The 17,341-nt window shown below is 37.3% G+C and overlaps 1 protein-coding gene across 1 annotated transcript; it reads left to right on the forward strand.

Annotated features, from left to right (window-relative positions):
• The first annotated feature begins 1,881 nt into the window (after positions 1 to 1,881).
• LOC131436519 (zinc finger protein 830) lies at positions 1,882 to 3,126 on the forward strand. Its single transcript, XM_058605272.1, has 2 exons — positions 1,882 to 2,111; positions 2,192 to 3,126. The coding sequence occupies exons 1-2, from the start codon at positions 1,903 to 1,905 to the stop codon at positions 3,072 to 3,074; spliced, it is 1,092 nt and encodes a 363-aa protein (XP_058461255.1). The 5' UTR covers positions 1,882 to 1,902; the 3' UTR covers positions 3,075 to 3,126.
• The last annotated feature ends 14,215 nt before the right edge of the window (positions 3,127 to 17,341 follow it).

Consider the following 17,341-nt stretch of genomic DNA (forward strand, 5'->3'; position numbering starts at 1 on the left):
CAGATAACCATCAATAACTGAAAAACAAAGTTTTCATAAACTTTTGTTAATAATGAGCAAAATTTGTCACACTTGCTTGCCATTTTCGCACCCGGACGACGGTTTTGACGTAGTAAATCACATATATGTTCCGATTATCTACTGAACGAGTTGGAAAGATAAAGTTTGATTGAAAATCGTTCATTTCTTCTAGTGCTTCAGACGGAACTGGATGTCGAGGTGAGGTTCTCCCACCAACATTAGTAAGAACAAAGCAAGTATAAAGAGTGAAACGCTCAGATCGTGCTTTCATTCGGACTTCGGTCGCCAGAAAAAGCAGTCGGCAATGAAATCGCAGACGTTTTGCGTGGTACAAAACCTGAAACGCACAGGTCTCAGAGCCAGTTTCCCCTTAAAGAAGATCGATTGCATCATCCTGTTGCTGATCGTTTGCATTGGAGAAAAATACAACGAAAAATTGACAACAATGGTTCCAAATGTCATTTAAAGAACTATAAAGGTTGCTTTTTTTGTAAATCGATAATTCAAACCATCAGTGTAGTGCAAATTTGGGATAATTTGCTTAACTTTGTGTAATTTCCGCAGGTCGAAATTCGCAACAGTGTTTAATATCGTTTATATCTAAAAAGTGTTAAATATCTTAGAGAATTACATAATTTGGCCCTTCTGAATGCCAGAATATAATCCCGTGCAGCCTTGCACTAAAAATTTTCAATTCTAAAACGAAAAATTATCAAGATGCTTTTCTCACAGACTAACAGACATGACAGTATGAGTAAATTCTTATAAAAATAATTTTTCGTGATGCACTAGTTCCACCTGTATTGTACTGCGCGAACTATTTACTATCTGCACACCCCTTGTGTTATGTAAAAGTTTTTTTTACTAGTTGGTTTCCCCTCGTTTGTCAACACCGATCAGCTGCTTGCAGGGATGCCTGATTTCATTAAAATATTTGAAAATGAATTGTCACAATAAATTATTGGATTACGTTGATAATATATTTAACTTTTTCGCGATGTTTGAAGGTAACCATTTATTTGACTCTACGTTGTTCATCTAGACTATTTTTTATTGTGTTGGTAGTTTTCACCCGAAATTAAGTGGCGCAGACCAGAAGCAAGTAAATATTGTAACAAAACGGGTTTGATTTTGTATTGCGTTGGAGAATGAGAAGTAGGCACAATTATGTATATAGTTTTGGCAATATGTATTAAATCTGTATCCTGCATGAAATTTGCATGGATGTATACAAATCAATATATTACAGGTAGTTCTGTATGAATGGCAACTCTGTTGGTAAATGAAAAAAATAAACACAGTCTAGATGACAGACAGGATGTTTTTGATAGGGTAACGTGGCGCCATCATGACACATGTGAGTACTGTCCCAAATAAAGGAATATTTGAAATGACCGTTGAAATTATTGAAGAATCTAATTTGAGTGTCCTGTCTGTTAGTCTGTGCTTTTCTTCCGGGTTTTATGAACAAATAACTGCATATCTTTTTGCACCCATCAAAACTCGTTCATTTCAGAGTGTGAGAATATTGTCATACACATAATCAAAATTAGTTTATTTGGTCATCGTGGTATGCCGGTTTCAATTAATCACCAAATTCTAGCTTAAAACAAGTGAATGTTGTTTGAATCTTCGATATCTCGAATTACAGCAACTTTTTTTCGTTTGATGGGCAACTAAACGTCTTGTTGTTTAAAACAGGATTTTTCTGTGTGTACCATTGCACTCATTATCATCGCACAAGCTTGCCATCTATGAGTCAAACACAACTTTAGATCGCGAATCGTACAGGTTAGTTCAGTGTACCACACTATGGGGCGCTGCAATCGTTTTTTTATGGGGAAGTTCTCGAAATTCCGGCTAATTGTCATTTTCAAATAAATGTTATTAAAAACATTTCAAGTTACGATTTTGGTTTTGTTGCTAGAAAAAGTTAAAAGGAAACATTTCAGGAAAATGTCGGCTGCATTTCGATTAGCAAAGAAAAAGTATACGCAGCAAGATTTGCGGCGAATTATGAATGAAACTAGAGCAGGATCTGGGAAACAGACTGAAGCATCCACGAGGAAAATTGATTCTCCACTGGCAAAATATCCTTTTGAAAGCAATTTTTCTCTTTAATTAATAGGTAATATTTAAAAAACATTTTTCTTAACTGTAAAACCTACACATATAACGAAGCTGGTCAACTCACCTGCGCTTTGTGCCGATCTGTTGTCCGTTCGGAGGCAGTATGGAAGGTTCACATCAATTCGAAACAACACAAAGAAAATATCGAGGAAGCTAAAAAACTGAAAGAAAAATCGGCCCAATCGGCAGCTGCTGATTCTGCAAAAGCACAGCCAAACCCGCAATCTGTTCCGAAAACACTTACATCTGGACCATCTCCGATTGCGACCTCCTTTAAGCGTCCATCTTCGCCTTCTTCCAACTCAAATGCTAGTAGTAATAAGAAACAGAAAGGAATTCTCAAAAATTCGAATCAGGATTTGAAGCATTCGGACAAGAACGACCTTCCGGAGGATTTTTTTGATTCGGGTGCGACAATACAAAAAGATCTTGTCAACATTCGACTTCCGAGCAGTAGTAGGTTAAACGAGGATAAGAATGTGGCCGAGGCAGTTCCAGAGGAATGCCCACCGGAAGAAGAAAAAATCCCCGAAGGTTTCTTTGACGATCCGAAAGCAGACGCCAAAGCGCGAAACATTGAGTACAGGGATCCCAACGATGAAGAGTGGGACCGCTTTCAGAAAGAAATCAAGGAAGCAACTACCGAATCGATGGCCATCATCAGTGAGGAACAGGAAGAGTCTACGGTCGAGCGACAAATCAGTGAAATCGATGAACAGATTCGTAACTGGTCACGGGTGTTGAGTTTGGAGAAGAAAAAGGATGAAGTAAGGTGCAAAACGGCTACGGCACTGGAAGCCGGCGAACGGATGCTCAAGGTGAAAAAGGAAAAGCAAGACCACGAAAGCGAAGATGAGGATGATGATGAGGCCGGGGATTTCGACGAGTTTCCTGATTGGCGAGCGAAGAAGTCCTTCAAGTGATTGTTGTTTTTAAGCGCTTGGGAGGTGTTATATAAGGTATATGTTTAATAAATTAACAGAGATTATTTCAAATATCACAAGACCCTTCTATGGCTAAAGTCATAGAAAATCATTATTCTAATTAGTGAATGTTTTCGTACTGTAATTGAATACATTTTCAACTTTTCTTGATGTGCTACGTTTGGTTGCCATTTTAGACTATGAAACGTGGAATTTCTTTCGGGAATTGGATGTCTTATCGATGTGGTTTATTGAACGATGATGAACTTCTGGGTGATAAAAAATGATTTTATTCTGCCTATGCTTTTTTATCCTTTCCTATAACTAAACAAGTCAGTTTTTGGACATTCTTTTTTATATAGGGGTGCCGGCTTATTGACACTATCGAAAACGACGGTTTTGAAACATTATTTGGAACTCATAGCAAAAGCAAGACTGTCGAAGCACGCGAATATATGAATAAAATCAAATATATTGCTAATGCTTCTACATTCTCCCATGAGACAGGGTAGAGAAAAGTTGCTGTCAAGCGTCATGGAAGCGATACAAAACCAATGTTGTAGCATAAGAATTTGACGGTTCGTTTGGTATTTCCCTGAGAAGTATTCGCCAGTTACTAAGCTCGTTTTCGCTTGATGCCAATTTCCACCCTTACCGCTGTCACACCGTTTGTTTGAAGCTAGTTTCGAACATAGTTTCAACGTTGTTGAACTGAAATTCGACTTAATTTCGAACCTGGTTTTTATATCAGGTTTGCTCAAACCCCCGTTGCCAAGTGCGAACAAATATTTCTTGAATGCTTAGAATTAGTTCCCTATCAGTGGCGTACCGAAGAAAATTGGGCGCCCGGGGCAAAATAAGAGATTTGCCACCTCAACCGTTGGGTTAGTGAGCAAAACAAAAGGCTGAACTGCATATCTAGATAGATGACTTGGGCGAGCAAAATAATAAAAGGACCCAAAAGTTGGTCTGCCGTCCCCCTAAAAACGTTGCGCCACGAGCGAGTGCCCCCTTAGTACTAAGTGTGGCAGGCGATCTGTGGGTGCGGTAATTCCAGCAAACTGTACATAACGACTCCCGAAGCGCATTCTTATCTATATATTCTCACGAAGGTGATACTCTGTTTTGATAGGATCTGGCATAGTGCCATTACGCGAAAACGTAAATGGAGTGATACGATTTTGTTTCTGTACCGAAGGGGACATATTTTCCAAATTCGCCAGAACTTCGCCAAATAAAACTCTGGGGAAATTTCCTGACAATAGAGTGTTGCACAAGATTTTATGGGTAGCGTTCCATCCAAGGAAGTCTTTAGCCTAAGAAAGCAGGTAGAGAGAACAATTTCAGCGATGAAAACGGGCAAATCATTTCAGAAGTGGAGGAAAAAATATTGGCTCTTAAATGGTAGTGAATTAATTGAGCGAAAACTAGTTTCGTTTTGTATAACACATGCGCTGAAAAGTTGCGAGCCTCACACATATATGGCGCTAGTTTTTTTTAGTGAATACTAACCTTCAGAAGACTGCTGTTGAAGTTTCATGATATTCAATTCATTAGTTTGTGAGTTATTGTGCTAATGGTGACGCTACTGCGAGTAGTGATTACTACTACTTTTTTAGTGTAAACTACGATTAAACATGGAAAATCTTGAAAAATTGTATTAAACCAAGTGTAATACTCAATTCCAAATAAACGTTGATTTTCGCACAATGAACTAAGATCAACGTTACCACCTCAAAGTAAAAACTTTTTCTTCAACTTCTACTATGAATTATCAAATGAATTTGCCCGTTTTTATAAGAAATCGTTGAAAAGGTGGACTGATTCAAAATGTTCCTACCGATTTGACAGCTTTTGCCGAAAGGATCATCTCTAAACAAGCAGCGCCTCTACATTTCAGTTTTGCGACATTACAACGTAAACTAAAGTCGGATCCCAAAAAATTCTGGAGCTATGTCAACGAGCAAAGGAAAGAATCTGAGCTACCTTCGTCAATGCGTTACGGAGAATTCACAGGTTCAAGTCCGCAGGAGATTTGTCAGCTATTTTCTCAGAAGTTTGCTAGTGTTTTTTCTGATGAAAAATTGTTACCGCATCAAGTATCCCTTGCGGTGCAAAATGTGCCATTTTTTATCAGTCCTTAAATGCGATCAATTTGGATGAAAACACTGTTCTGTTGGCAATCCGTAAAACAAAGGCTAGCACCTCTTTAGGGCCAGATGGTATACCGGCGATTGTTCTGCGAAAATGCTCTGCTAGTTTAGCAGCACCTCTTACGTCTTTGTTCCTCAAATCGCTAACTGCCGGAATATTTCCCGATCTGTGGAAGTCCTCTTTTATGTTTTCAGTTCATAAAAAAAGAAATAAAAAACTAGTTGACAACTACCGTGGGATTGCATTTCTCAGCGCCATTCCAAAGCTTTTTGAAAAGATCGTTCTTGAGCCAATTTTCAACCATTGTAAGCAGTATATTGTACACACTCAGCATGGATTTATGCCAAAACGTTCTACTGCTACAAATCTGCTTTCGCTTACGAATTATGTTACAAATTCTATGTCCGTTGGTTATCAAACAGACGTCATTTACACGGATCTGTCGGCAGCCGTTGTTAAAATAAATCACGCTATCGCCTTTGCTAAACTAGACAAACTCGGTTTTGGCTCGAACGTACTTCGCTGGATTAATTCATACCTAAGCGATCGACGTCTTGCCGTAAGAATCGGTGACTGTGTATCTGATGAGTTTTGCGCTTCCTCCGGAATTCCACAAGGCAGTCATCTAGGACCATTGATATTCTTGCTGTACTTTAACGATGTGAATTTTGTCTGGAAGGTCCGCGGCTTTCATTTGCTGATGATCTAAAAATGTATAACATAATCCGGAAAATAGATGATGCTGTATTCCTGCAACGCCAACTGTTAATGTTTGCTGACTGGTGTGCGATCAATCAAATGATTCTAAATCCCCAGAAATGTTCGATCATAACATTCACACGAATGAAAAATCCAGTTCGATTTGAATACTGCATTGGTGACACTCCAATTGAAAGGACGACATGTGTGAAAAATCTTGGCATCTTCCTCGATGAGCAACTGACGTTTAAGCAACATGTTAGCTACATAGTTGCAAAAGCTTCCCGATGCTTGGGATTTGTAATACGGATAACCAAAAATTTCAATGCTATTTACTGCCTGAAAACTGTTTACTGTTCGCTGGTACGCTCTATTCTTGAATATTGCTCAGTGGTATGGAATCCTTACTACCTCAACGGTGTCAATCGGATCGAATCGATACAACGCAGATTTATTCGCTTTGCACTGCGCCGGTTGCCTTGGAATAATCCACAACAGCTGAAAGTCGAGCGATGTTAATTGGAATTGACACACTGCATGTTCGACGTGATTTATCACGAGCAATGACAATATCTGATATTTTAACTGATAGGATCGATTACCCCGCACTTCTTAGCGAAATTAACCTCAACGTTCGATCACGTGTTGTTCGTAACAGTTTGTTCATTCGCTTACCATTTTGTCGCACTAATTATGGAATTAACGGTGCTATTACAGGAATACAGCGGTTCTTCAACAGAGTTTCATCAGGATTTGATTTCCATCTGCCACGCCGTGCCATACGATCTAATTTTTTATATATACTAAGAAATAATCATTTGGACTAAATTATGTCTGTAGATTCAAATAAATAAATAATTGAATAATTAAATAATTGAATATGCCAATACCGTTGAAGCAAAGCAATGGCAGTTGGTTCAAAACTGACTCTAAAAGCAGATACATAGTTGTCGGATCCTGTCCTGGATTAAATGCTAACCGACGACCTAATCTAACACAATTTTACACACTTCTGGAGATTTCAAATCAATTCTTACCATCCGATCTGATTTTCAATTCAGATATACAGTAGTATTATTCAATAGACAAAAAAAAACGTTACAAATCAATGCTGCTGGTATGAGGAATTCTAAAGGATTGTCCTTTTCTGACACTGACACTCGAGTGGTTACCCTCTTAGAAAAAAATCGCTCAACGGTGGTCCATCGTTGGTCCAATACGTTGGATCGTTGCTCCAATGAAAGTCCAACACGGGACCTTCGTTTGCCGATTTCGAAACAGGCCGTTGAACTGAATGCAATTTTTTTTGTTCACCAAACCCGGCAGACAGAGGTTCATCGTTGAGCCATTTTTAATATGAGGAGTTGGAGCCCCATTAGACTAGTTTTACTGGAGAATTTCCTCTAGTTGGGACAGTAACGGCCTGCTGAGAGGGTACTTTGATGGTGTCAAAAATAACCCTGCTCGAAAGCATGGTTATTTTTGACAGATCGATGGTTATTTTCCGACACTGAAAAAAATCTTGCAAAGAAAATTCTAATATCAATTCTTTAGTTGAAATTATTTCCAGTGGAAAATAAACCCAAATAACTTTCCATCCGTCAAACTTTCAAATGGGCCAGAGTTTTGGTTGAATTTAACTACTCGACGCAAAATAATCGCTCAAGTGTCAGATTTCAACCAAAAGTTAAAATTAACCGTGAAATGGTTCACATCCTTAATCTTATTTTTCATACGCAAAAGTCGCTAGCGGTAATTAAGTTTTGCAACTATACGTCAGTTGCAATTTTATGGTTCAAACTAACAATCAAAACTCCGAAAATGATTTATGAATCATTTACACTGTTGCCCAGCTGCCTCGCAGCTGCCAGACATACACCTCAAATGAAACAACCGTTCCTACCAAGATTTCGCCGTCTGCCATACTGCTGGCAGTCTTGATAGCGACTAAACTGCCAAATAACGATCACAGACTGTCATATTATAGCATTATTCCGCGATCATTGCTTATTCGTGAGTCCTGCTCAAGAAATTCAGTTGGTTAAAGGGGACACATTTCGGCATAAAGCATTCCGCAGAGCAGCTCACAGCGTTTTTTGTTTTGTTTTTGTTAGTTTATGTAAAGTAAATATGTTTTTAATAAAAGTTTTAAGTTCTGTAAAGTGATACATCTTAGCTAGTATATATTATTTATTTTTTGTTCAACCCATATTTGAGTGAATATGGGTTTCGGATTTAATGTGTGTTTTTTTTTTGTCTGTTTGTTTGCTACAATGTTCATTTTCTTCTACGATATTAATAAAGTAGACTTTTATGCTTACTTTTTCATGTTTAGCTCATCGGCGTGTGTGTCAGTGAAAGTAAATTCTTTTCATGCTTCGTTTTGTTTGTTTATAGAAAAATTCTAGAATTTCTGTGTAGCGTTGTTTTTGTATTTTTTCTTCATTTTATTTTTTTTTCGTTCGTTATAAATAGAAGATAGAACAAGAATAGTCTCAAGAGTTCAAATTCTTTTTTTTTTGTTTCGTGTTTTTTAATAATCATAGAAAATAGTTCGATAGCGCATTTGGAGTTTTCTAATATTCTTTGTAGTAAATAAAAGCTTTTCGCGCACATTTCACCTTTACATTCGTCGCTTGTCATATCCTAATCTATAGCTTCTGGTTCCATTTAAACATGTGTGAGTTTTTCTTTTGTGTGTAGGTGTAGGTGTGTTTGTGAGAGCTATTGGAACAATCTAAAAATGAATATGTTTCTCCACTGTTCAGTGAGAGTATGTCTGCACTCGCTAATAATGCTATTGTATCTCAAGTCACGTTAAATATTTGTTATATATTTTTTTGTTTTCGGTTTTTGTGTTTGCTTGTTGTCTGGAGCAAAACGTGCCAATTTTGAAATTCTTCCCCAAATTTCAAAATTTTAACGTTTTCAACTCGTCATTTTCATTTTCTTTCTGTGCTTAGTTCGTAGCTTACGACTAGATGAATTATATAATTATTGTAATTAGAACTTATTCTAATTTCAAGCTATTTTGTTTGAATCGCTAGGCGAATCGAATTGTGGCGTCTTTTATTTGTTTCCTTTTTTTTTGTTTGTTCATTTTCTGACTTACCGGCTAGAGATTTGATTATTTTACTCCTCTAACGCTATGGTTCGAATTGAAATAATAAAAGGGTTTCAAATTGGATAAGGATGGATCAACATTGAAAAGGTCGTAACTATTCCTAGATGTGTTTCGCTGCTGCGAAAGTGAAACTTAATTATTGGCTGAAATTATTCAAGCATTGTCCTAGCATTTCTAATTATGTCATCTACTGTCACGTTATAGTTTCTCTCAAAGTTTGTTTCTTACTATCAATGTATGTTTTTTTTTTATTAAACTATGTACCATCAATTAAAGCATTTTTGTTTTGGTCGATTATTTCTAAAAGGAAGGGGAACCAAGATGCACCACAAACAGGGAAAGCAATCCTGAAATGAAGCTGATTTTGAAAGGGGGAGGGGGTGGTTTCCGAATCAACGACGTTCCAAACGTCATTGGGATCGATGAGCTCTAGGCTAAGGCGGCTAGTTTCTGTCATTGCTATTACGAGTTGTTTGCGGATTGTGTGAGTGTGAGTCAGTGGCAATGTGCGCGGAATACGGACACAGCAAAGTGCGAAATATTTCTTCCAAAATCTTCCCCTATTTTGGGAGAAACATTCCAGAGATGGCGCTCCGTATTTTTTGTTACACTACACTTCGCCACCACTTCGGCATGGAATGAAGTGAGTTTTATTTTTCTTTCTTCTTTGAATGATAGATAAATTTATCTTTATAATATCACATGCGCTCCACATCGCAAATAGAATAGTCGTGTTTAAAATTTGTTGCTTAGTTCATGGTAACCGAAGCTCAATTTTACTCAGCGTTTGAAGGAATATATTTTATTTTATTTTATTATGTATAGGTTTTCATATTCATTTATCAAAATATAATCTTAATTAGAGGTGTTTGAACCTTGAAGCACTAGTGCTAAATGTGTTATTCTGTTATTTTGCTGTATGTTCACGTTTTATTGTGACACTAGGTGTAAAGCAGTCATTGTTCTGTTTAATATACTCGTTACTTTTCAGTTTTACAACTTTTCATATAATTTGTTATGACCTATAATCTTACCATTCAAACGCGCTGTATGATTAGAAGTAAAAATGTGGTTCTGCTATTAGTTTTTGCTAATCATTATTTTTCTACCTTCGGGCCCCGTTCACTTGGGCATGGCCGTTCCATTTTGATTTCTCTCATCTAAGTAAATCTCTAGCTCAGTGGTTGTTTAGCAAATTATTCGAAACTGCTGCGGCAGACACTACTTCAGAATTGCTCTAATTCAGAATTCTATATTATAGTTTATTTCTGGTTCCGGTTTTATTTTTTCAACCCTTTCCCTACTTCTTAACTCGTCATTTCACTGATCAAGGTTTATTTTTTGTTTTTTTCTATGGAATGTCCATTTATTTATTTATTCATTTATTTATTATTCTTGTTTTGCATACGATGATGGATTGTCATTTCGATTTGCGCGTGTTCCAAGTTATAGATCAAGCTTAAAAATACGTAAATATTCACTGCTGCATAAAATCAGTCAGCGCATTCTAATCATGTTCTTGCTACTGGAAAGAAACCAATCTAATTTTCTACTAAACTGTGGCCGATGAAAATATACTAGCCCTACTGATTATATATTGAATAAAATGTTTTATGACGTAAACGGCGCTAATTTATTTATTTTTTCTCTCTCTCTGGATAACTAACAGCTAATGTGTGTTTATTACTCAGCTTAACTAGCCAAAATATACAGTGATAAAAAAATGAGAAACCGAAGACGAAAAAAAAACTAAAAGCAAATCTAATAACTTTCGTAATCATTTTCTGACATGTAAAAATTATGCAATTATTTTCCACTCATGTGTTCCACTACTACTGCTCTACGGTCCTATTCTGGTACTACAACTACTAGGACTATGTTTCAAAACTGGATTATTTGACCACTACAATTTCTTCTTTCATTTGATGCTACGATATGACGATGATTCTTCGCATCCTACGGTAGGGGTCTAGTACCACTTTGTTTACCGTAATTTAATTTTATCATTTTATCAGTTTATCGACTAGTTCACACTACGGAAGATGCCAGGGATAGTTTTCTCTAGAAATAGCGCTTATTTTTCTGAACTTTGCTTATATTGATGTGGTTCCTTCGGAGTTTTTCCTTTTTTGTTGTAGTTGTTCGTCCTTCTAATTAGTAAGCAACGTGGTAAGAATGTTTTAAGATTAGAATTTCTCACTTCGTCAAGGATCACTTGATTGGTGCGCTAAGTGTAGTAGTAGATGACCGGTTGTCTATCGGTAAGAAATATCTTTTTATTTCGAAATCGGTTTTCACTGTGTTTTCCGTTCAGGATTTTTCTTTTAAGTATTAAATGGTCCCTAAGGAGTCGCGACAAAATTGATGCAGTCGTAATTGATCGGTGATCGGTGATCCGGGCATACTTTAGGATCGAATCTCGGAAATCTCCACGGTGACGCTTTCGTTGTGGTGGTTCGTTCCGTTGTCCTTGGCGTGTTGGCTCCGGTTCGAGCGCATGGAGGCATTGCTACTTCCACGCGATCCACGACGAGAGCCTGCTGTGATACCATAGAAAAGAAAGAAGACAAACGGGAGGAAAGAAGAGCACAGATAAGTTGTAATGTGAGCAAAATTTTACCAATGTTTCACCTAGTGTTGCCACAGATTTACAGATTTTACAGTTCCTGAACTTAACCGATTGCATATTCGAGAGGGATAGAGAGTACAGTCTAAAGAAAGAATAATTGGACGGATCTTAAAGCAAGTCTAGAAACCAGGTCCAGGTTCAAAATGCAGGTTCAGATTTAAAGTCCAACATTATTCCAAGTCCAGAATCCAGGTTCCGAGTCTAGCATCAGAATTCAGGTCCAAAGTTCAATTTAGGTGCATAAACCTATCCAGTTTCAGGTCGTCAAAAGGTTAGATAACTAAGTGCTTACAAGTTCCTATCTCATGTCTTCCCGTGTGTCTGATGCCATTTGATCAAATAACAACATATAAAACAAAATACGTCTTATGAACAAGAGTAACTGTTCGGGTGGAAATGATAATACTGTTCTTATTACTAGTGTTTTATGCAGGAGCGTATATAGAAAAAATATTCAGTATATAATAACACGTTCCAAGGGTGTAATTGGCTGATTCGGAAGACTAAAAGATTTCGATACGGTAAGAATTGAAACATTGAATGCAAACTCAAGTATTGGTATGATTGTAAAATGCTCATTATTCATTCAAAACTGATGAACATAAACTAAATACGCGTCGATTACTTGCCAACTGCAAGTGATCAAAAGTCTTTCTGTAATGTTTCAATCCATTTGATGCGAATATTTCACTTAGGCGGGGCTGGTCGACGATGTGTCCTCGAGACATGATTTGCTCTGTATACGAAATTCGATTGAGTGGGGCTTGGGATAAGCTAATCACATACACATAACTCTAGTCAATTTCAGAATGCAAGTCTAGGTTCAAAATCCAGAATCTCGGTATAGAATTCAGGATCTGAATCCAGGTCTGGAATTTATGTCCATGTCCATGTACACTCCGCCTTGGTATTGCTTACGGAATACCGAACCTAATTTATGAAAAATGTGTATTTTTTATAAACCAGCGATTTTTCTTCGATTTTGTTTTCGGAAAATCTCGAAAACAGCTGTTCGCATCGTCTTGATGTCAAAATATAATTCATTCAAAATTTCACGAGGATTACAAAAATAATAAATTTGACGATGGAGAACCCAGACGAATTTATAAAAGGGCGTATTCTCATGAAGTATCAAGTTTCTCGATTTAGGTCCACATATATCTAGAGACCCTTTTTCATTGAACGAAGCTTAGAGAATAATATTTCTTTGCTCAGATACATTTATTCCTATAAGAACATCGTTTTTCGAAAATTGTTAAAAAGTTTTTCCTCGGGAAACGTTTTTACTTATCATCTTTCCCACTTTCTAAAACATTCATTAGTTTCCTTGTAACTTGACGTATTTTGTGATTTGAAATTTCAAAAAATCGAACGGTAAAATAAGTACGAATTTGAAACATAAATTTTATTTTTGATTTCACGAAAAGATGTTTTTTTCAGTGTATATTTTCTTTAGAAAGCTCAATTGATTACCTACAACTTCTTCTTAGACATATTTTGTGTAGAAGATATAGACTTGTAGTTAAAATTGTTTAAAATAATGTAAGTACGCCCTTTTCAAAAATTGGTCTTGAGTGAAAAAGTCTCTAAGCCTGTGAAAAATACTTCATTTGCTATACTGATCAAACATGTAAAGTCTCATGCATATCCAAGGGGATCGTGCCAACAGTCAGCCGATTCCGCATGGAATTGTTCAAAACAAGAAAACCGGGTAACTTTGAAAATTCGCGTAAAAAAACAGTGTAACTTTGGAAATCTGGGCAAAAAAAAACGCATAAAAAACGTGTAAAAAAGACATCACAAGCTCGTATAAATTTGAAAATTCCCATAAAAAAAGTTGCAGAAATAACCGTTTAAAAAATCGTATAAAAAGAAACTTGAGTATAAAGAAGTCAGGGCCAGAATGCAAGTTTAGAATTCAAGTGAAGAATCCAGATCCAAAATAAAGATGCAGAGTCCACGTTGTCAGAATACAGGTCAATAATTCAAGTTCAGACTCGTGGTTCAAAATCCGGGTATAGAAATCAGATTCTAAATCCGGGTATAGAGTTTAAGTCAAAAAACCTTGTTAGGAACAAGAACCAGGTTTAAAATTCAGATTTGGAATCCAAGTCTAGAACACAGATTCCGCATCAATGTGCAGAACTCAGTTTCAGAATCCACGTTCAAAATTCAATTTGAATTCTTAGATCACAGTCTAGGTCCAAAAATTTAGGTGGAGAATTCGGGTTCAGAATTTAATTTTGTAGCTCTGGTCTAGGATTCAGGCTCAAGATTCAAGTTAAAAATTCAGGTCTTGAATTTACGCCCAGATTCCTGGTTTAGAAGTTATGTCCATAATCCTGGCATAGAATTCAAGTACAGAATCTATCTCTAAAATTATGGTCTCGAATCCAGACCCTGAAACCTGGTCTAACAGATCGGCTGAAAAGTTCGTATCGTTTCTATGAGAGGGCGCCACTAAAATACCGCCGTCGATACCAAAAAATGGCTTGATGAGTGTTATCCAGACAACACACAATTCGTAAGTGGTTTGCAAAATTTCCTACTGGTCATATGAGCACCGAAGACGATGAACGCAGTGGACGTCCAAAAGAGGCTGTTACCGATGAAAACGTGAAAAAAATTCACAAAATGATTTTCAATGACCGTAAAGTGAAGTTGATCGAGATAGCTGACACCCTAAAGATATCAAAGAAACGTTTTGGACATATTATTCACGAATATTTGGATATGAGAAAGCTTTGTGCAAAATGGGTGCCGCATGAGCTCACAATCGATCAAAAACAACAACAAATTGATGATTCTGAGCAGTGTTTGGAGCTGTTATATCGAAATAAAACCGATTTTTTTCGTCGATATATAACAATGGACGAAACATGGCTCCATCACTTCACTCCGGAGTCCAATCGACAGTCAGCTGAGTGGACTGCACGCGATGAACCGAACCCAAAGCGTGGAAAGACTCAACAATCGGCCGGTAAGGTTATGGCGTCTGTATTTTGGGATTCGCATGGTATAAATTTCATCGACTACTTTGAAAAGGGAAAAACCAGAGCGTTTGAAGGACGAAATTTCAAAAAAACGGGCTCATTTGAAGAAGAAAAAAGTTTTGTTTCATCAAGACAATGCACCGTGTCACAAGTCGATGAAAATCATGCTGAAATTGAACGAATTGGGCTTCGAATTGCTCCCTCATCCACCGTATTCTCCAGATTTGGCCCCCAGTGACTTTTTCCTGTTCTCAGACCTCAAGAGAATGCTCGCTGGTGAAAAATTTAGAAGCAATGAAGAGGTAATCGCTGAAACTGAGGCCTATTTTGAGGCAAAGGACAAATCGTACTACAAAAATGGTATCGAAAAGTTGTAAGATCGCTATAATCGCTGTATCGCCTCTGATGGCAATTATGTTGAATAATAAAAACGAATTTTGGCAAAAAAATGTGTGTTCCTATTAATCGATACGAACTTTTCAGCCGAACTGTTAGGATTAAGACCCAAATTCGAATTTCATGTCCTGAATGCAAGTAATGTTCATTACTCTCGTACGGGTTTCGAATTCTGTTCCACAATCCAGATCCTGAATCCTGGAACAGAATTTAGATAAAGAATCCAGGTCAAGAATTCAGTTTCAGAATCTCGGTCTAGAACTCAGGTCCAGACTTCAGCAACAGAATTCAAGTTCAGAACCCTGGTGTAGAATTTAGATTTAGGATCCTGGCCTAGAATTCAATTACAGATTTCAAATTTAGTTCGAGAGTTCATCTTCAAAATTCAGATTTATATCCCAGGGCCAGAAGCCACACCCTTGATCCTTGTTTAGAATCATGATCTACAATTTAGTTCCAGAAGGCAAGTTCAATTTCAGTTTCAAATCAGATTCAATTACAGTTTTAAAATTAAAGTCCAGAATCCCGGTTAGCAATTCAAGTTCTGGATACAGGCCCAGAATTAGGTTTCAGGTTCAGGATCAAAGTTTACAATTCAGGTCCAGAATGCAGGTCCAAAATATAATTTGACGTTCTGAAATCAATTCAAGGTCCATAATTCAGGTCTAGAATCCAGGTCTAATGTCAAAAACTCATAACTTCATAATTCAGGACCAGAACTCACGCCCTGAATCCTTGTCTAGATTCAGGATCTACAATTTTGGTCCAGAATGCAGGTTCAGGATTCAATTCCAGGTTCAGAATCTAGGTCCATAATTCAGGTCCAAGATCCAAAAATCAGGTCCAGAATCCAGGTTTTGAATTTAAATCCTAAAATCCAAGTTCTGAATCCAGGTGTAGAATCAGTTTCAGTTTAGGTCCAGAATTCCGGTTGAAAATTCAAATCCGGGATACAAGTCCAGAATTAGTTCTGAATTCAGGTTCAGGATCAAAGTCAACAACTCAGGACCAGAATGCATGTTCAAAATTTAATTTGACGCTCTGAAATCAATTCCATGTCCAGCATCCAAGTCTAATGTCAAATACTCAGATTAGAAATGTTGGGACAAAATCCGCACCCTTAATTCTTGTTAAGAATCGGGAACTACAGTTTTGATCCAGAACGGGAACTACAGGTTCAGCATTCAATTCCAGGTTCAGAATTTAGGTCCAGAATTTAGATCCAAAATCCAAAAATCAGATTCAGAATACAGGTGTAGAATTCAAGTCCAGAATCGAATCCAGACTCTGAATTCAGGTCTAGAACCAAAATCTACAACTCAGGTCCAGAATTCAATTACAGGATCCAGGTTAAAAAATCTATGTTCAGATTCATAATTCAGGTTCAAAATCGTGGTCTAGAGCTCAGGGCTCAAAAGCGGGTTTAGAATCCAAGTTCAGAAATCAGGCCTAGAATTACGATCCATAATCTAGGTTTAAAATTCATGTACTGAATCCAGATGCCGGATTCAGACTCAGGCTCAAAATTTTAGATCCAGATTTGAAATCTAGGTTCAGAATTCAGATCCAGAATTCAGCTTCATAACACATGGGCTAAAAAAGTCCTGGGCCTAACAAAGAGGACGCGATTTTTTTTGGTTCATAATTAACTTTATTCATCAACGTACCCGCTCAGCAAGCGGTTCTATTTTGTTGGTCGTTGAGCGCTTGTTGAACAACATTCTGCACGAAATATTCGTTCAGTTTGCTGGAAGGGTTTTTGTTTTTTTTTTCTCTTGCAAAAATAGTGCGAAAATTAAGTGTTACCTTCATATAGAAAGAAAATTTGTTGTTATTCTACGTGAAGTAGAAGTATTGTGCAGGTATGTAGTGGAACAATTTCAGAAATTCTCCAGTAAAACTAGTCCCACGGGGCTCCAACTCCTCATATTAAAAATGGCTCAACAAGGGACCTCAGTCTGCCGGGTTTGTTAAATGAAAAAAAATGACATTCGGTTAAACGCTCTGTTTCAAAATCGGCAAACGAAGGTCCCGTGTTGGCCTCCCGTTGAACGATTGATTGGACTTTCATTGGAGCAACGATCCAACGTATTGGACCAACGAAGGACCGTTTTTTTTCTAAGAGGGTAATCTCCATCAAGAGCAACGCAATCATTCCCGCGCCACTCTAACATTTCAATGCCACTTTTGTAGAACGATTTATCTTTTGCCTCAGTTTCAGCGATAACCTCTTCATTCGAGCGAAATTTCTTACCGGCGAGCGTTTTTTCAT

This window comes from Malaya genurostris, chromosome 1 (genome assembly GCF_030247185.1).
Source record: "Malaya genurostris strain Urasoe2022 chromosome 1, Malgen_1.1, whole genome shotgun sequence".
In the NCBI taxonomy this organism is placed as follows: domain Eukaryota; kingdom Metazoa; phylum Arthropoda; class Insecta; order Diptera; family Culicidae; genus Malaya; species Malaya genurostris.